General features: G+C 42.5%; 1 protein-coding gene across 4 annotated transcripts in view; it reads right to left on the bottom strand.

Annotated features, from left to right (window-relative positions):
- Positions 1-15,366, bottom strand: part of PPP1R36 (protein phosphatase 1 regulatory subunit 36) — a 31,216-nt gene extending 15,850 nt beyond the window's left edge. Inside the window, exons 1-5 of one of the 4 annotated variants that reach the window (XM_027572748.2) lie at positions 14,997-15,250; positions 13,887-13,951; positions 1,698-1,784; positions 635-732; positions 469-535 (exon numbers count right to left, since the gene is read on the bottom strand). In XM_027572748.2, coding sequence (XP_027428549.1) covers positions 469-535; positions 635-732; positions 1,698-1,784; positions 13,887-13,951; positions 14,997-15,089 — 410 coding nt within the window. In that variant the 5' untranslated portion in view covers positions 15,090-15,250. Of the gene's footprint in view, positions 1-468; positions 536-634; positions 733-1,697; positions 1,785-13,886; positions 13,952-14,996 lie in introns of all 4 variants that reach the window. The other 3 variants (XM_027572747.2, XM_027572745.2, XM_027572746.2) reach the window with 3 other exon arrangements.
- Positions 15,367-20,751: the final 5,385 nt, after the last annotated feature.

Genomic DNA, 20,751 nt, shown 5'->3' on the forward strand with positions numbered 1-20,751 from the left:
AATCTTGGGTACCCAGTTCTCATTGAACACCGACCCGCAGCCAGACCGAGACACAATTACTTCCGATTTTGTATCTGAGGAAACAGGCTTAGAAAGGTCAAGAAGCTTACACAGAGTCATACACCTAGTACTTGCGGGGGCTCCAAACATGGAGAAAACTGATGTTCAGTAAGTGAGTCTACCCTCTAACCATTATTAAATATAATGTAGTCTTTATGGGACTTTGACAACGTGCTCTCTATACTCCTTGCCCTGGGACTTTGTTCTGGGTTCCTGTGACTTCTGGGTTCCTGTGACTTCTGGCTTCCTGTCTTTGGTCTCAGCCTTGGGGACTGAGTCCTGAAGGGATGGCCTGCATGAAGCCAGTCCCATGTCCCTGGCAAAAAACCAGATTTGTCATCATTTATCAGTTAAAATTGCTTCAAATTAAGGATAAAAGGTCTAAAATGTCTCATGAGCATTACATACCTCATAAACGTTGTAAAAGAACAGATCCGCTGCATCTCAGTATCTTGTAGCAAAAACAAAGCAACAACTGAAAGGAGAGAAGATGGACAATTGAGAGACGGACAAAGGGCTGTGTCAGAGATTCACTCCAGATAGGATATGTGAAGATGACCAAACAGTTACTCACATTTAGCATCATGTAGTGTCACGTTGCCCTGCTGACCTCGTTTCTCTAAGGCTTTAGGTGACTTATCGTCTCTTGAAGCAAACTTTTTATCTGTCAACCTATTTTAGAATAGAACAGTCTCTAGTGGTGGTTTGAAAGGTTTCAGTTGTATTTAATTGATCCTGAGGTACATGAGACTTTTACTATAAAGTAAGGAGAGTGTGAGTGTCAAAACCCAAAAATGGGTTTTGTTTAATGGAGGAGAATTCTGGAATGCATTTTATTAAACATTATATTTACCAGGCTAGGGGTAGGAGAAAAGCCTGATATAAAATGTAAATACCAATTCCATCCAAAACAGATCATTTAAATCACCTATTAATAATCTATTTAGATAATCTATTCATGGTGTAGCTACCATTTTCAGATTTTTAAAAAAAGTATAAAACGTTGAAAATTTGCTATGAGCCAAATTATCACAGGGATACATCTGCAAGGACTATTGTAACACCCCCCATAACTGAGAAACAGTGCATGTTCTTTCCTTAAAAGGTATCTGCATAGGGGCGCCTGGGTGGCTCAGTCGTTAAGCGTCTGCCTTCAGCTCAGGTCATGATCCCAGGGTCCTGGGATTGAGCCCCATGTCGGGCTCCCTGCTCTGCGGGAAGCCTCCTTCTCCCTCTCCTGCTCCCCCTGCTTGTGTTCCCTCTCTCGCTGTGTCTCTCTCTGTCAAATAAATAAATAAAATCTTTAAAAAAAAAAAAAAGGTATCTGCATATCAACCTCAGATAATGGGAATGATATTTTCTAGAATTTGTGGGGGCGCCCGGGTGGCTCAGTCGTTAAGCGTCTGCCTTTGGCTCAGGTCATGATCCCAGGGTCCTGGGATCGAGCCCCGCATCGGGCTCCCTGCTCAGGGCGAGCCTGCTTCTCCCTCTCCCACTCCCCCTGCTTGTGTTCCTTCTCTTGCTGTGTCTCTGTCAAATAAATAAATAAAATCTTAAAAAAAAAAGAATTTGTGACAACTTGAGCCATTCTGCTGAGAGCGGTCAGCAGCACTGCCACAGTTGGGAAGCAAAGGTACCTGTCTGAAGCGGGGCCGTCAGTTTCAGCAAAGTGTATTGCTTTGCCTTTCTTTCCTTTCTCCTTGAGTTCTATTGCAGGTGTAAAACTGTAATAGAAAGGAGAAAATTAGGACCCTAACCTTTCCCCGGGGGGAAGACTGATCCTATCAGGACAGTCGCTCATGGCATCTTAGGACTTGCAGATGTTATGATTGGCACCTGAGGAGAATCTGAGGCACCGTGGTACTCAATTCACATTATTTACATATGGAACAACCATCTAGAAAGAGACGAACGTTTCAGACTCTACGTTCAGCCTCTACGTATCTGCGGTCTCCAGAACACCACCATACACAAAACATTTCCATCTGAAAATGTCATAGTAGCTTCACAAGAAACAGAAAGCTCATGAGAAGTCTGGAGAGATGTTTTTTATTTACTGAGCACTTGTTACGTACCAAGTGCTTTTAGGCACAATCTTGTTCAATCACAGTGCCTCTATGAGGAAAATATTACTAGTATGGCCATTTTTACACACGGAAAAACCGAAGCTTAGAAAGAGATAAGTAACATGACCAAGATCACTGAGCCCGTGTCGGAGCCAGGATTGCAGTCCGGGATCTCTCACTGCAGAGCCATGCGCGTACCCACCAGGCAGTCCTGCCTCCTGAGCTGCCATTTTAGTTGTCGCTGCTCTGGACTCTTGACTATCTCATGGAAGGTTTCAGGACCCTTTCTTTAACTCAGGGCTTCTTGAATTCTAAGGTTATACAAACATTTACTAAGCAGTAATGGGGCTAAGAAGGGACCATGACTAAGCAACAAACACACAGATACTGAGGCCATACTCTGTCACACATTGCTCTGACAGGAAAAGAAAATGGTGTCTGTCTGAGTCCATGCACAACCTCTTGGGAATATCAGCAAATGCTTAATAGAAAAGCCAAGAAAAACATTTTGAAGACCAGCAGAATGTGGTTCCTGCCCTTACAGAGAGTACATATTCTGGGAGAAGTGGGGTGTCTACCAAATACATTGGTTTTGAAGCCCACCGTGGATTATGATTTTCATTTTTTCTGTCTGAAACAATGCCACAGTGATAACACGACCCAGAAGCTTAATTTCTGCCCACAGTTTCATGTCTCTCTGCCAAGCTTAAATGCAGGTATAGTAATAGAAGCACATTCCCCAGACTTTACTCATTTTCTAAAGATGGATATCAATCATGTCTACTCTCTTCATCTCCTTGCCAACAAAATAGTTTTGTGTATTTTAACAGGTTTTTTTTTTGACACAACAGTTTTTGAAACAACTTCCTTTGAAAATTTTCTTTGATTAATGTTACCCACAAAGTAATCATTTTAGAGAAATACTTTCCCATGGGAATAATAAAGTTAATCAGTTTGGTTCTTTCTTCCTCCAGTTTTTGCCAACCTCCTAGCAGTATTCGGGTTGTAGAATAAGTTAGCTCCTAAAAGCATGTACATTATGTCACCGCAAGGAAATGATCCTTTGCATTTTTCTACTTTTTTTTAAGGTCATTGGCACCATGTTGGTCAGTGGATGATTTCTAAGCTTTTCATTCTTTCTGATGCCTCCAAGGATTGGGTATTTAGTGGGGAGAGTATGCTGAAATACTGAGGGGGTGGGTATGCTGAAATACTGAGGGGGTGGGTGGGGAAAAAATAAAGAAATGGAAGAATACCAAATGTTGATGGGGGCTACTGCCAAAGAGAGACTGGGGATCAGATGGGGCAGAGAGGTGAAATGGTGATGAAGAGGTCTATCTTCCAATCTGTGTACTTCCGTTTTGAGGTGTTTCTTTTTAATAATAAGAATATATTGATTTATTTCCTGCATCACTAAGAAAAAGTTGATAGAGACACATAGAAAGAAAACACTATATGGTTGATTATGTTATATTGACAGACCATTTGGACAGCCTTTAACAAAATAATCAAATCTCCCAAACATCCAGACTTTTTTTTTTTTAAGTAGGCTCTACGCCCAGCATGGAGCCCAGTGCACGGCTCAAACTCACGACCCTTAGACCAAGACCCGAGCTGAGATCAAGAGTCAGATGCTTAACCGACTAAGCCCCCCAGGGGCCCCCCAGACATTTTCTAATGGCTCTCTGAAGCCATTTCTCCTTGCTAGATGCCTTGTGCAGATTCCTTCATATAACCACCCTAAAAAAGAACACAAAGTTGTTTTCACATTTCTCCTTGGATCATCACACTGTTTTGGCCACTTATGAGCCACTGGCTGTTAACTTTCCTACCCCGGGCTAAGGAAGTCACAGGGCACCAGCTCTCCCAGGATTTCTGTTCTCTAGAAGAGAAGATAGATACACCCAATCTCAGTGACTGTCAAATGAAATTGCTGTCTCCTACCCTTTTCTCAGTCCTATCCCTATCATTCAAAGTGTCTTGCCCTATTTGCCTGAGATGATTTGAGATGAGAGAGCCTTAAAATAAGACACTAAATGCCTGTCCTTAGCCAATAGCCTGACATTTACTGCTAAGCTTCTAGTCCTTATTCTCTGACCTTCAGACATGCCTTCTCTACTTCCCACTATTCTGAGTGGCTGTTCCCTTGAGTAAAGTCATTTTCTAGCTTGTCTGGTGAGAAGGATTTCTCCCTGTGAGTGCCCTGCTATAGCTCTACAGGCAGACTATGCTCACAGTGCATTTGAAATCACTACAAAGCATCACTAGTAGTAACTGAAAGCTAGAATCGTACCTCTGGTTGGCTCCCAAACTGCAGGCTGAACTAGTTCTGTGCCCTCCTGCAGTCTCCACCATTTCCCCCTCCATTTGGCAACCCCTTTAGAATCTGGGCCTTTCTCAGACCACGTTTTGTTACATTCCCAGTATTACAACATAATCATGTCATTTCCCTTTGCCCTGAAATAAATGAGGAAAAGAATCATATTTTCCCCTAGAACCACCCCTAAAATGCAGAGGGCTGGACCACTCTTGGCTTCCACACAAGTTAGAGCTCCTCAGTGGTCATTAGAGTCTTCTCTCAGGCCCCGAGGAAAGACAAGAGGAGTGTGGGGCTTCTGGAGGTTGAGTTTCCTCAGCTGTATATCCCCAGGGGAGTCAATGACCTTGGCAAAGACTCGGGCGGGCTGCTGATTCTCTCCCAGCTGTGAGGAGGGCCTCTTGAAACAAGAAAGGGTAGGGCAGCTGACACTGTGTCAGAGGGAAGCCTGCCTCATGGGCCAACCCAGAGGTGGCCTGTGAAGAAAGGTATTCCCTCTTTAACAAACAAGAAATGGGCATGCATGCTGGTGAATTATGCAACACCCTCATTTATGCCTCACAAAGCATTATTATTCCATTTTACAGATGAGGGAACTGATCATGACAAATATAACCACCTAGTCAGTGAGAGACATAGGCTTTGAACCCTAGGTCTTTGAACTTTCAGGCCCCCCTTCAAAGTCTCTTCCTTAACTGCCTATTAAGAAATAATGACCATCCTTTCCTGCCCATTAGTGTGTGTCCACTTCTTCTGTGGAGGTTATGGGTATCTTATATTCTGATACAGTTATCCCTCTCAGGGTATAATCTGCAAATATAAGGCAAGATCTGCCTGTGACATAGGGAGCTAGGTCTTCTCTAAAAGGTAAGATTTCCATTGTCACTCATTCAGGAAAGAGGTGAAGGCCTGAAAGGCTGGAAAGAGGAAAGGGATCATCTTCTCTGAGCTCAAGAATACCTAGAAGTCTGTGAACTCCCATTTGCTAGTGGGTGTAAAAGGTGGCCTACGCCATGTGAAAGAAGACTAAAACCCCACGAGGGATTCCCAGGGCTTGAAATTGACGGGTTGAAACCGAATGCCCCTGAGATCAAGCTGTTACTTTGCAAAAGCAAATTACCTGGATTCATAACACTTCAAATTTTCTTCCCCACTGCTGGCTGTTCTTTCTTTAGTCTCCTTTTAAAGCTCCTTTTCCTTTTCCTGGACATGTTCCCTAAATGAGAGCCTTTCTCAGGGTTCCATCTCGTTCCTCTTCTCACTTCCTCTGAGTAATCTCATCTAGTCCACTAACATCGATTACCTACAACTTTATAGTGAAGGTTCAGTTCTGCAAACTTATAAAATGATACACCTGCCTACTGGACACCTTCGCTTGGGCCTCCTGCAGACATCTGAAACTCAGTATGAGCTGAACTCATTCCCCTTTAACTTGTACTCCCTACTACTCCCCCATCTTAGCAAACGGGCACCACCACCCACCAGGTGGCCAAGCTGCAAAATGGTGTCATCCTTGGTTTCTCCATCACCTGTGGCCCTTGCAGTCCACTAACCACTTAATCCTTAAATACATCTCAAATTTGTCTACTTCCCTCTCTTCCCATTGCCACCTTCCTAATTTTAGCCACCATCATGTCAACAGAATGTCTGCAACTGCTTTTTTTTTTTAAGATTTTTATTTATTTATTCATGAGAGACAGAGAGAGAGAGGCAGAGGGAGAAGCAGGCTCCCCAAAGAGCAGGGAGCCCAATTCGGGACTCGATCCCAGGACCCCGGGATCATGACCCGAGCTGAAGGCAGATGCTCAACCATCTGAGCCACCCAGGCGCCCTGCAACTACTTCTTAACTGATCTCCTGCTCCCAGGGAGTCTGCTTAAGATTCTCTCTCTCCCTCTCCTCCCCTCCCCCTGCTCGCACACACACTCTCTCAAAAGTAAATCTTTAAAAAATATATTAAAAAGTTTTAAAAATTAAAAAAAAAAAAACCTTTCAGCGGCTCCCCTGTGAGGTTCAGATTCCTCAACATTGCATGCAAGACCTTTCATGATCTTACCCTGGTTTAAATCTTCTACTCACACCCGTCTGGAACCCTATATCCAGCTTCCTGAACTGCCTGCAGTCTCAAATATGCCCCAGGCCCTCTCAGGACTGGGCCTTTGCACATGCTGGGCCTTCTGCCTGGAATGCACTCTCTTCCTCCCCAACCAAATCTCCCTTTGCCTTGCCAACCCCTTACTCCTCTTCAGGTCTTGGCTTAGATATCACCTCCCCTGGGAAGACTTCCCTGTCCTCCCCCTCCCCTGGGTTTCAGAAAATGGCCCTATTTGGGGGCTGGGTCAAGGTACTTGGCTGCATGCAGTTTTCCTCAGCCCTGGCCCTAGCCCAGTGGTGGCAGTGGTGACGGTAACTAATGAGTGGGCCCTAAGGAGAGAAGCAATCTCAGGGAAAGAGTTAGGGTCATAGCACTGCTACCAAGAGATTCCCCTTCTAACAGGAGCCTGGAAGGGTCTGGTTTATTAAGAAGGGCAGCATAGATATGCAACCTGCCCCACCCCTTCAAACTGCCACAGTCCTCCTGTCTGTGTCACCTCCCTTCCACGGTACTCAGGGGGAAGGCGCGACTGTCTTTTCTGTGCTCTGGACCCCATTCCGTACTCCTCTTCTGTTGCATTTCCTTTTTTCCCCAAAACAAACTTGAGATTTTCCTACCTTGAAAACAAAACCAACAAAAATCCCTTCCCTTAGCACTGGATCCCCAAAAGCCTACTATCTCTTTTTTTTCCTTCTTCATAGATAAACCGATAAGAGTACTCTATTTTTGCTAGGTTCTTGAAATTTATCCCAGATGTTCTCTTCAAACTACTGTTATCTGATTTCCACTTTACTGGCCTCCTGAAACTGTTTCCCACCTAGGCCCCCCCCCCCAACAATCCTAACTTGTTAAATTTAGAGGCCTGTTTTTAGTATTTGCCTCACCTTAAATCCTCTTTAGCATCTGGCATGCTGACACTCCCTGCCCCATCCTCTTGCTTTCAAAGCCCTGTGCGTCCCAATGCTTTTTCTCTGACCCTTCTAACTATCCTTTCTCTTTCACTAGCTCCTCTTTCTTTGCCTGTCCACTGTTCCTGGGAGCCACGTGAAAATAAAACTTTAAGACATGTACACTTGATTAAGAGACGTATTAAACCAATTACGATGTATGGAAATTATGTGGATCCTGATTGGAAGAAACTTATAAAACATTGGACGATAGCAGACCCCTGAATACAAACTGAATATATGATGATATAAAGAGATTACCATTTACACTGTAAGTGCGCAAATAGTAAGTTTTTTTTAAGACAGTGCTTTATTTTTTTGAGATACATACTGAGATATTTATAGATGAAATGATATGATGTCTGGGATTTGCTTTAAAATAATCAAGGGGTGGAGGAGATGGGGTGTGGATGATATGAAGTTGACCTTAATTTGGTGACTGTTGATGCTATGCCATGGGAATGTTGGGAGTTCATTACATCATCCTTCTACTTTTGTATATGCTGGAAATATTCCAGTATAAAAAGTTTTAAATGTTTACAATTATTTATAAAACTTTAATAATGCTATAAGAAAAAAACTAGCAAAAAATCAGACCTGCAAGGATTTTAGATATTGGAATTTTCAGTCACTGGATATAAAATAAATGGAACCAGTATGTTGAAGACAAAAATAAGGTGGTAACCCTTAACATTGGTGCACTGTTGGTCTTTGGGGGTAGAACAATGGTGGAATCTTCACTTTCAACTCTGTACGGTTATGTACTTGTTTGCAGTACCTATGTACAACTTTGCCGTAAGAAAAAAGATAATAATACAGTGGCTAACTGAACATAAAAAAAAGAAAAAGAAAAAAGATATGTAGAATGTAGTCAGTTAAAAGCATGTGTTTGTGTACACATATAGAAGATTTAGAAGGCTATATAATAAGATGTTAATATGTTAACTCTTACTTCGCTGGGTGGGACTGTAAAGTTCTTTGTTTTTGCTTACTGGTATTTTCTGATTGTTTAAATAATATGACTTTTAGGGGTGCCTGGGTGGCTCAGTTGGTTAAGCGTCTGCCTTTGGCTCAGGTCATGATCTTGGGGTCCTGGGATCGAGCCCCGCATCGGGCTCCCTGCTCAGCGGGGAGCCTGCTTCTCCCTCTGCCTGCTCTACCTGCCACTCCCTCCTGCTTGTACTCTTTCTCTGACAGATAAATAAAATCTTTTAAAAAATTAAAGTAGGGCGCCTGGGTGGCTCAGTTGGTTAAGCGACTGCCTTCGGCTCAGGTCATGATCCTGGAGTCCTGGGATCGCGTCCCGCATCGGGCTCCCTGCTCAGCGGGGAGCCTGCTTCTCCCTCTAACCCTCCCCCCCTCATGTACTCTCTCTCTCATTCTCACTCTTGCAAAATAAATGGATAAATCTTAAAAAAAAAAAAATTAAAGTAAAAAAAATAATATGACTTTTTAAATTTTTTTTTCCCAATTTTTAAAAGTACATTATTTCCTAGGGTTCTGGCCTCTGTCATTTCCACTCCATGCTCTAATTCTGCTCAGGCCTCTCTCAGGGGGGCCAAACTCCTGCCTACTGACCTGGGAGTCTCACGGGCAGCTACCTCAAATTCTGCACATCTACAAAAGTAACTTGTTACCCTTCACCCCTCCACAAACTTACTGGCCCTCCCTCCCTCCTTCTCTCAAGGAGCAATATCATTGCCCACACAGTGACTGGGACATTCGTGCTTCCTGCCCTCATCTCACAGCCAGTCTCACCAACTACTCCCTCCGTCAGCGGGGCCAGAGTTACCTCCCGGTGCCTCTACCGTGGGTCTTTGACTCTCTGTTCTCCTGCCACTCTTCATTTTAGAGTGTTTAGACTGTTAAAAAAATTTGAGAGAGCCAGCTGTGCACAAAGGAAGAGGAAGAGGGAGATGCAGACTCCCTGCTGAGCAGGAAGCCCCATCCCCCCAGGACCCTGAGATCATGACCTGAGCCACCCAGGCGCCCCTAGTTCTAACCTTCCGCTCCATGCTACTGTGGGAGGGGCTTTCTAGAGCATAGATGCAATCCCATCCAATACATGCTCAGTCAAGGTTGATGGAGCATACTAAACAGAACCAGGTCTGAGTACAGTAACTGAACAGGCCTTCCCTCTGCCTCTGCTGCTCCCACCCCTACCGCTGGCTCCTCTCAGCCTCCCCTGCCTCTGCCCTGTACCATCACCAGTAACTGGGGTGAGGTAAGTCTCTGAAACACAGTTTCAGAAAAGAAAAAAAAAAAAAGAGCATGTTCCGGCTCATGAGTTCTCTCACAATTTAATTTAATTGTGATGGGATATGCTTAGACTCTAAAAGGGAATCAGTACCTGCCCTTCCATCAAATCCAAACACTAACTCTGGCCTAAAACATACAAAGGTCTGCTTTCCTCTTCCTTAGGATTGTCCTTAGCAGCTGGAGTCCCAAGGGAATCCTGATACTCTGAGATTTGCCATGCTGAGTTGCTGAAACATAGAGCAGCTCCACCACAAAACGGCTGTCACCCGTCTACTCCTCATGGCATTCTTTTCCCTCTCTCTCCTAACTGCTCCCATTTTGTGTACTCCACAGTCTGGACTTTGTGTGTTTTTTGCTTTTTAAAACTGTGGTATAGGGGCGCCTGGGTGGTTCAGTTGTTAGGCGTCGGCTCGGGTCATGATCCCGGGGTCCTGGGACCGAGCCCCGCGTTGGGTTCCCTGCTCAGCGGGAAGCCTGCTTCTCCCTCTCCCACACCCACTGCTTGTTCCCTCTCTCACTGTCTCTCTCTCTGCCAAATAAATAAAATCTTAAAAAAAATTGTGGTATAATTTAACATGTAGTAAAGTACATAAATCTTAAGTGGACAGCTTGATGAATTTTTTACTATGTACATATCCATGTAACCACCACCCAGATCAATATATAGTCCATTGCCAGGACCTCGGAAGGTTCTCTTACACCTTCCCCCACCTCCTATCAGTTGATAATGTCCCAAAGGTAACCACTATTCTGACCTCTATCATCACAGTTCTTTTTTTGCCTGTTATTTTAAACTTTTATATAAATGGAATTATAGATTTACATTTTTGTATCTGGCCTTTCAACATTATGTCATATAATCTACCTTTTAAATCATACCATCACACATATATTCTCCAAAATTAGTGGAAATCAATCAAGCCATTTTTTAAAGAATAATTTGGTAATAAACCAAAAGAAACTAGTTTATGGATATGAATATTTTATGAGTAAGAAAGTCTGTGAAATTGATAATCTGTGAATTTATTAGTAGGCGTATATAGGAAACAGTGAGACTTCGGTGGGTTACCATTAAATTAGCACTGAAAATTAGTTTGAAAAATACTGCAAATTAATTTCATTTACAAAGGTAAGTAAAAAGTATGGTCCAACTTTCATCATAGGAAGAGAGGATTGAGAGGCACCTGAGTGTCTCAGTCGGTTAAGCATCCAACTCTTAATTTCAGCTCAGGTCATGATCTCAGCATTGTGAGATTGAGCCCTGCTCGGCTCTGTGCTGGACATGGAGCCTGCTTAAGATTCTCTCCCTCTCCGTCCACCCCCATGCATGCCTGCTTTCTTTCTCTCTCTCTCAGAAGGAGAGAGAGAGAGAGAGGATTGAAATGGCCTTTAAATATACATGAAGATTAAGAAATGAAAATGTTGGCACTTAAAATTTATGTCCACATTTTCTGGTATTTTAACATGTATTTAACTTGTACTTTGACTCCTGTGTTTATCTTGGCTGTCTAATCCCAAAGCTCTTTCTTTCTCACTGTCAATCTCACACTCACTGAGTGTGATATTTCGGGAGCTACACAACAGAATTTTCTGTGACACATCTACAAACAAAAAACTGAAATCAATCACCACTTTGGAAATGACAAACACCCCAGAAATATTGAAACAAATATTCTATGAAATATAAACTTATTTTTAAAGATTTTTATTTATTTATTCATGAGAGACAGAGAGAGAGAGAGGCAGAGGGAGAAGCAGGCTCCCAAGGAGCAGGGAGCCCAATGCGGGACTCGATCTCAGGACCCTGGGATCATGACCTGAGCCGAAGGATTGTCATCGCTTAACCATCTGAGCCACCCAGGCGCCCTGAAATATAAACTTTTGATTTTGACTCTAAAACAATGCTTAGCCTTTAAACTGTTTGACATTAAATATCATTATATTTATACTGTAACTATAAAATACATCGCTTAGCCTTTCCCGATCTCCAGGCCCATTTATCCAACAGCCTAAGAGACCATTGTGAATACGTCACAGTAACCTCAAGCACATCACCAATTTTGTCTGTTATTCTGTATAGAGGTGAAGGGCAGTCCCAGCTACACAATCACCCAAGCCAGACACTGGGAATCAGCAGGAGCCCCTCTTCTCCCTCTCCCTTCACATCTTATCAATTCTACCCAAAATCCTGTCAGTTCCAACTCTGAAGTATTTCGTAGTCCTGCACCCTTCTCTATTCCTCCTGATACAAGACTTCAAGCCGACTCATGGTTTTGTACCTGTACAGCCATCTATAAACCTCCCACAACTAGCTTTTTTTTTTTTAAGATTTTATTTATTTATTTGGCAGAGAGATACAGAGAGAGAACAAGTAGGCAGAGAGGCAGGCAGAGGGAGAGGGAGAAGCAGGGTCCCCACCGAGCAGGGAGCCCGATGCGGGGCTTGATGCGGGGCTCAATCCCAGGACCCTGGGACCATGACCCGAGCCAAAGGCAGCCGCTTAACCAACTGAGCCACCCAGGCGCCCCCCACAACTAGCTTTTTAACTGGTCCCCTGCCTCTGGCCTTCCTCTACTTGAAACTAGTTGGTTTACTGAAATATTCAATAAACACCTGGTGAGGGTGTACTCTGTGCAGTTCTGTAGACAGCTCCTAGGGACACAAAGACGAGTAAGACAGCTCCTGCCACTGAGGGGCTTACGGTCTAAAGGAGGGAGACAGTGTATATGTGGGAAGGGCTGTGGCATCAGACAAACCCTGGTTCAAAATGTCAGTTTTGCTACTTACTGGCTGTATGACTTTGGGTCAGATGCTTAATCTCCCTGAGCCTTGTTTCTTCATCTATAAAATGGAGGTATTCGGGGCACCTGGGTGGCTCAGATGGTTAAGCGTCTGCCTTCAGCTCAGGTCATGATCCCAGGGTCCTGGGATGGAGTCCCACATCGGGCTCCCTGCTCAGCGGGGAGCCTGCTTCTCCCTCTCCCTCTGCCTCTCCCCTGCTAATGCTCTCTCTCTCTCTCTCTGTATCTCTGTGTCTCAAATGAATAAAAAAAAGATATTAAAAAAATAAAATGGAGGTATTAATTCTCACTTTTCATGGCTGTTTAAGAATCAGAAAACATGCAAACGTCTGGCATATAATAGGTACACAGCAGATAGTGGCTAGTACTATTTGTTTAGTTATGCACTTTTTATTAATTTTTTAAAGATTTTATTTATTTATTTGAGAGAGACAGAGATAGCAACAGACAGCACAAGCGGGGAGGAGAGGGCGCCCGATGCGGGGCTTGATCCCAGGACCCTGGGATCATGACCTGAGCCTCAAAACAGGGAAACATGCTCTAACACCGACCCCTCTCAACCGACTGGGCCACCCAGGTGCCCCAAGTTATGCACTTTTAATAGAGTCAGTATTTTCTCAATGGAGATTAAAATCGGTTTTTCCTAATTTAATAATTTTACCTTGGAGAACTGTCTATTATGCAGCAAGTATAATATGGTCTCATTAATGTAAAATTGTATTTCTGTAACTCAAAGAGGCAATTTTATAAAGTAGTTAAGAATATGGACTCTGGGGGCACCTGGGTGGCTCAGCCCTTTAAGCATTTGCCTTCGGCTCATGTCATGATCCCAGGGTCAGGGTCCTGGGATCAAGCCCCGCATCGGGCTCCCTGCTCAGCACAGAGTCTGCTTCTCCCTCTCCTTCTGCCCCTTCCCACTGCTCCATGCTCTCTCTCAAATAAATAAAGTCTTTAAAAAAAAAATATAGACTCTGAGCCAACAGACCTAGATTTCAATCATCTTAGTCACCTGTGAGCTGTGTTATTTGGCTAAGTCACTTAGTTTTCTTTAAATTGCTTAACCCTTTGAGTTTAGTTTCTTCATCTCTAAGTGGATGAACATGCAGCTTTTTCAAAGGGTTGGCAAACTGATTAGCACAGTGCTACATAGGAAGCAGCTGATAAATGTTATCAGAAAGTGGTATCTGGAAGGCTGCTCACCAAAATGGTTTTCTCTAGATGGTGGGATTTCAGCAGATATTTATTTTGCTCATTATACTCTTGTGTATTGCTTGATTTTTTTTTTTACCCCAAGCACATATAATTTTTATAAAAGCTAAAATAAAGTTTTAATAAAATTTACCTTCTGAATTCAAGAGTTCTGGTTTCATCTTTCCAGTACCACATCCCCAATCGCAATCCCAACTGCTGTAAAATGAAATGATTGCAGCAAATATTAAAAATTCAATTTACAATACACATGTCACAATGAACTTTTAACAATTCCCACTTGTTGCTCTTTATTCAGTAAAGATGTAGAATCTTCAAATGTTGTGTTGTGGGGTTTGGTTTTGTTTTGATTGAAGCCAGGATTTTATCCTTTTTGTGTTCAGGTGTAGTTTCAGTAGAAAAGAAGGAAGAGAGGGATGAAGAGCGGGGAGGAAGAAAAGGAAGGGAAGGGAGGACATTTCACTTAGTCTGCACTACTGTCCCGAGGCTCATCAGAGCAATTTATGAGCTGGGACTCAGACCACAAAAAACTGATGCCCAAGGGGCGCCTGGGTGGCTCAGCTGGTTAAGCGACTGCCTTCAACTCAGGTCATGATCCTGGAGTCCCAGGATCGAGTCCCACATCGGGCTCCCTGCTCAGCGGGGAGTCTGCTTCTCCCTCTGACCCTCCTCCCTCTCATGCTTTCTATCTCTCATTCTCTCTCTCTCTCTCTCTCTCAAATAAATAAATAAAATCTTTAAAAAAAAAAAAAAAAAACTGATGCCCAGCGGAGCCTCAGCGGAGAGGAGATAAGACATTCAAAACAGGGGAGCGTGCTCTAACACCGACCCCGCCCTTCACGGGGAAGGAGGCAAAGGACAAGCTTACCTTTTCAGTAGTGGTAGCTACCAAGCCACTAGCCTTTCCTAACCGGGGATCGCGCCCGGAGCACTACGGCTTTCTGCACAGGAGGGCTATTTATTTTGCAACCAACCAAATTAGAGGTGCTGGGGTGGAACTTTCATAAACATCTAAATATCTGGGTAGGAAGCCAGAATTCAATTCTGACCTTTGGCCGAGTACACCTCTCTAGTCTTGGTTTTGTAGGCAAACAGGGCCACGTCTGTCGAAGAGCCGCTCGCCCAGGGTTGAGGGCAGGGCCGCTGCAGGGGGAGCCGCCCCGGGAGCCGCTGGGCCGGGGAGGCGGCGGCAGGGCAGGCCTGCTCCGGCCTCGGGGGTCGGGGCGACCAAGGCTGCACTTACCTCCGGCAGGGAAGTGGCCTGCCCGTCCCACCGCCTTCTCCGGGAATAAAACAACGGCACCGGATGCCTGTCCTCTCCCAGCCCGCCAAACATGGTCACCCAGTCAGCTGCCCACCGGCGCGGCCAACCGCGGCCCGAGGGCTGCAGCTGAGGGGTCGGGCGGGGGGCGGGGACTGCGCCCGCGGGCTGGCGAACGGCCGGGCTGCGCAGCCCCGGCGGGGCACGCCTCGGCCCGGTTCCCGTTCCCGCGGGGCTCCGTCCACTTTCTGGCTACCTCTGGTGGCTTATAGGCGTACGCAGAGTAAAGCTGCCCAGGGGTTAGTTCTGTACAAGTCAATTCTTCATGGCCTTCCAACCGTGAAGTAAACCACTTAACTGTTTTTTGTTCTTAATTGGAGTAACAAGATTCAATTCCATAGGGAAGATCCCTTTGTCCCAAAATTTAATAGCACTAAATTAATTTCAAATCCAGGGCGGGATTAGGTCGATGGGGGGGGGGTGTTGGTGGAGGTTTAGGGGAGGATGCGTGGAAATAAGGTTTTTGTAACTTGGTTCTGCTGCATATCTAGACGTGCTACCCAGGGCAAGACAACTCTGATCCTCCTTGAAGATACTGAAGTCAGGGGTTATGAGGTTTTTAAAGGAGTAATGTGTGTAAAGCACCACCCTACTCAAAATTAGTGTTGCTTAAAGCAAAGAAACTTGCTTGTGTCAGTGAGTATTCAATTATATTTTTACATTTATGCTTTTCACTTTTCAAATCCTGTCTTCGAATTCCTTCTTGCAACTGACTTTTGTTATTTTTCCTGCCAACACTGATGTCAGCAATGCTAGGTTACAATTGAGAATGCCTAATATATTCTTTGTTTTATCCCCACAGTTTAATTAGGTTAAGAGATGCTCAGTAAATAGTAACTATATTCCCATCAATTTTAAACATATGACAATTGGCATCTCACTGCTTCCCCTTACTGCCCCAGCCCCCACCCCCAGCCCCCCAGTCTCACTACTGGGTGACACATAATTAGTATAAAACTAATCAGCTGGATTCATGTTCCACTCAGTCCACTGCTGTTCAGATAAGATAACATAGAAACCCACCTATACACTGGCAGTGGGGCTTTGAGGCTGTGGCCTCAGGACTGGCTTATTACATGAGATTACTCACTTGAAATAGGAGTTAAGAATATTTCAGTCACCAAGAGTTTTTTACCTAACAATGTATATAACTTGGGGTGGGGCGGACAGGGAGAAATTATGAGCTAACACTCCACAAAGGCCTGAGAAAGACCAACGACTCCAAATAGAATCCGTTCACCTCACCACCAATGTCAGGAAGAACACACTTCAGTCAACTTCTTCAGTTTATCCCAGTGAGTGAAGAAATGCTAATAGAAAACCAAAGATCTTTTATACTTCACCATAGTTTAACTTCAGGCTGTCTAATGTACAAAACTAAGGTAAAAAATAAGAGGTGAGACCTGAACACAGTGATCTACATAAAAGTTACATGACAAGTTATTTCACCTGTGCTAGAGGGACATGGTATTTATAGGAAAACTTTGGTAACTCTGAGGGGCCATCTTATTCTTCTGTATTACCAGACCCTAACCAAAAAGGGAATAAAAGATTGTTTTTACGGCTCTAAATCATTATTTATTTAAAAAGTGACCAATACTATTGGGGTGCCTGTGTGGCTCAGTCAGTTCGGCATCCGCCTCCGGCTCAGGTCGTGATTCCAGGGTCCTGGGATCGAGTCCACATCCGGCTCGAGCAGGGAGCCTGCTTCTCCCTCTCCCTCTACCTGCCACTCCCCCTGCTTGTGCCCTCTCCCTCTGTCAAGTAAATAAATAAGTAAAAAATAAATAATCTTTTAAAAAAGGTGACCTATTCATTTCTTAGGTTAGACTTTTTTTTACCAGTTAGATTTTTTTAGTGATATCAGAATCTCATAATCTGGGCGCCTGGGTGGCTCAGATGGTTGAGCGTCTGCCTTCGGCTCAGGTCATGGTCCCAGGGTCCTGGGATCGAGTCCCGCGTCGGGCTCCCTGCTCCTTGGGAGCCTGCTTCTCCCTCTGCCTCTCTCTTTCATGAATAAATAAATAAAATCTTTAAAAAAAAATCTCATAATCTAAAATGGAAATATAATTTTCCCTTAAAAAAACAATTAATGATGTTATAAAGTAGGGATACAGGTACTATATATTTAACAACTTCAAGTGTCCTGTGAGAGAAAGATTTTTTTTTTTTTGTCTAAGTAAGAGAAACTTCTTAAGGTCATATTATAACTAAGAGCATATTAACATAAAACTAAGTTGCTGGTCTCAGATTTTAGGCCCAAGACATTAACTGAATATAATGTATGCTTATACTATGAAAAAGTTGTAACAGAGAGATTTTCAAAGTATTATAATTCTACCTTTAATAACTAATGTGTAAGAAAATGGCAATGCCAGTATTTGAATTATCAACTCCATTTATCTACTCTACATCTAATCTATACTGAAAGAGGAAAGACCCTATGGCTTCTTGATTTGTTCAAAGGGAAAGACATTTCAACACTAAGTATCACCCTATTAAATTTCAGGACTGCATATACCCTAAAGTATTCCAAGAGCTATCTCTAAAGATCTATAATTTTTCTTTAAGGAATGTATCAATTTTTCTGTATCTAATTATAATGCTTAAGGATAATCCTTCAAAACTCATTTCTATTTAGACATTATGCAGAAGCAATTAAATATGCCTGTTGTTCCTTAACCTAAACATATATATTGCCTTAGCAATTGTCTTGTGATGTATGGATTTGAGATTCTTTAAAACTTCAATTCCAGTGTTCAAAAGCAAGGGGAACATGCCTCACAGCACAACTTTTATGAACTACATTCAGTGCATAGGATAAAGAAATTCTCGTTAAGCCTCCTTGACATATTGTACAGGTGATACATTAAATAACCTATTATGCATGCTAAGTTTAAAGATGTGAAAACATTAATATCTCATGAACAAATGTTAATGAATTACCACTATACACATCAAACTAATACCATAAAAAATTTAGAGTAAGCTTGTTTTGAAATTTCATGCATCTCAAATACTATGAAAAACTTGTTAGGTCTTATTTTGACAGGTGTTTAGGATTTACTGCCTCAAAACAGGGACAACTATATTAGACATCCAGGTAAGAATTTAAGTGCCCATTCTGAGAAGTGTTCTTTTTAATTCCTTAGCGTTCTATATGTATTGCATTAGCTTTAGTCCAGACCACTAGTCCCTAGTGTAACACTACTTTCAAGTTCAAGTGATGCTAATTATTCCTTAAACTGTAATTTACCCTCATCCTAATATCAAGTACTTTTTCCATTGTCATTTGACTATGTCTGATCTAACATCTGCTAAGGAGTTCCCAGGAGTTATCCGATTACCAGTTTCAACTGACCCCTGGAAACACTGAAAGGCTACTTTGGTGGCTTTATCTTCACAATATTCAGATCTAGATAAATTTGAGAAGACAAAATTAAATTAAAAACACTCAAGAAGGCTAGGAGTTTTACAAATTACTTTTCAGAATAATAGAAAATGAAATATCTACATAAATTGATATTCGTGTTATAGCAAGTTACCAGAGGCCAGGCCATAGGATAGTCAAAGAGACTACCACTGGTCATTTTTCTGATAACTTTAGAAACTAATCTCTTCTAAACAAAGGTCTAAAATGAATCATACTAATACCAAATTGCACTTGCAAAAAGATTCCATTACATTTTGAAGTTTGAGCAAGGGATAAACGCTTTCAACAAATAAAGGACTGATAAAAGGTTACTAGAATGAGCACTCATGGTAAAAATTCATGTTAAACATCACTCTAAAGCTAGTATTCACCAGATTCTGTTAATACTAAGGTAGTTTGTCAAGTATTTATGTGATGCTATCTGTAGTTAAACACCCTTAATGCCTCCTTGCTGAAAACTTTCCACCAAAGTGGCACTAACACCGAAAAAACTGAGTTATCATCAACTTTTCAGAGTGTAAAAAACAGTTACCTTAAAATTTTAAGTTTTGAAACAATTTCAAAATTGCCTTTTTATCTCAGTCCCACCCACCCAAATGACTCTGCTTAAAAAATAAAAAACTTAAGAGTCAGCTCTTGTGTGAGAGGGTCATTACAAAGCTCAATATTTTTTTTAAAGATTTTATTTATTTATTCATGAGAGACAGAGAGAGAGAGAGGCAGAGGGAGAAGCAGGCTCCCTGCTGAGCAGGAAGCCCGATGCGGGACTCGATCCCAGGACCCTAGGATCACAACCTGAGCCGAAGGCAGACGCTTAACCATCTGAGCCACCTAGGCGCCCACAAAGCTCAATATTTTTTTTGTTCTCTAGTTTTTAGATTATTTCAAAAATTAATCTCTCTGCATGATACAGAAGGGTCCACTACTAAAAATATAGCATCTATAATGCAGTTATCTTATGAACAACATGAAGCAAATCTACATTGAATAGAGATAGTGAAATGTCTATGTATGGTAAAAACAGGCTAACTGCATTTTCCAATCAGCTTTATTCAATTTCTCCTAAGTTCCCCTTAAAGAGAATAAATCAGAACAAACTAGAGACGTCATTCCACTAAAAAATACAAATATGAACCCCCTTCTCCTAAGGGTGTGGATTTTAAAGCGTAAGCCCAGGACAGTTGATCCTAAAGGGTTGCAATATTCTTATCTGTAACAATTTCAAATCAGATACATAGGAAAATGGACAAGTTGTAGATTACAAAATACAGGACTATCTTGCAGTTTTGTCTTTTAGAAAAGGAAACTGGTGCACCTGTCTGGTGCAGTTGGTTAAGCGGCTGACCCTTGGTTTCAGTTCATGTCTGATCTCAGGGTGATGAGATCGAATCCCACATCGGGCTCTGCTTAGCACAGTCTTCTTGGGTTTGCCTCGCCTCTCCATTTGCCCCTCCCCCCCTTAAATAAATCAATTTTAAAACAAATATTAAAAAAGAAAAAGAAAAAAAGAAAATCTATTCTAGTGATTTAAGGCAAGTATTGCAAAAGCATGATTCTCAAATCAGAAAAAAAAATTATCTCCATCTCCCAAGTAATTGTTAACTGTTGGAAACCTATCCTTATGGAATTTGTATACGCTCAGAAGATGTTTCACTAGAAAATTAAAGTTAAAACAAGTTTGACTAAATTGGACTCTTAATATTAAGTGGCTTTAAAGTTTGCCCTGCTGGCTCTTATTTCAGGCACCCGCATGCCTCCAAAAGCAATTTGTTTCATACTGTGTCAGGCTATTATCAGAGGACAACTGCTGCCCCAGTTTAGAGAAAGAATCATTTTATACTTAACCCCAGAATATAGCTTGTATCTTGCTGGAATATTCAGGTGGATTTTCACTTGAACACTTACACCAAGCCTTAGGAGTTTGGGTAGTCTGGCAGACCTGTCTGGTTTATTAAAAGGAGCGGGAAAGTTTACCCAGATCTTCTCCCTTGAAAAGTTGTTGGCAATTCAAAGCAGGAATCTCATCTGAGAATTAGACAAGACTGAGTTAGGTACTAATATCTTAAAGACCAACATGGGTAAAACTGTGAGAAGAGAAAACTGAAAACTCTAAGACTCTGATTTTGAGATCAATTTCAGCTTTACTTTAAATCTGTACTTATGCATGTTTGCAAAAAAAGTGCCTGTCCTTAACATTACTGCAATGTTCATTTTAGTCTTAAAGTAGTACATAAAAATAAACAA

This window comes from Zalophus californianus, chromosome 6 (genome assembly GCF_009762305.2).
Source record: "Zalophus californianus isolate mZalCal1 chromosome 6, mZalCal1.pri.v2, whole genome shotgun sequence".
Lineage (NCBI taxonomy): Eukaryota > Metazoa > Chordata > Mammalia > Carnivora > Otariidae > Zalophus > Zalophus californianus.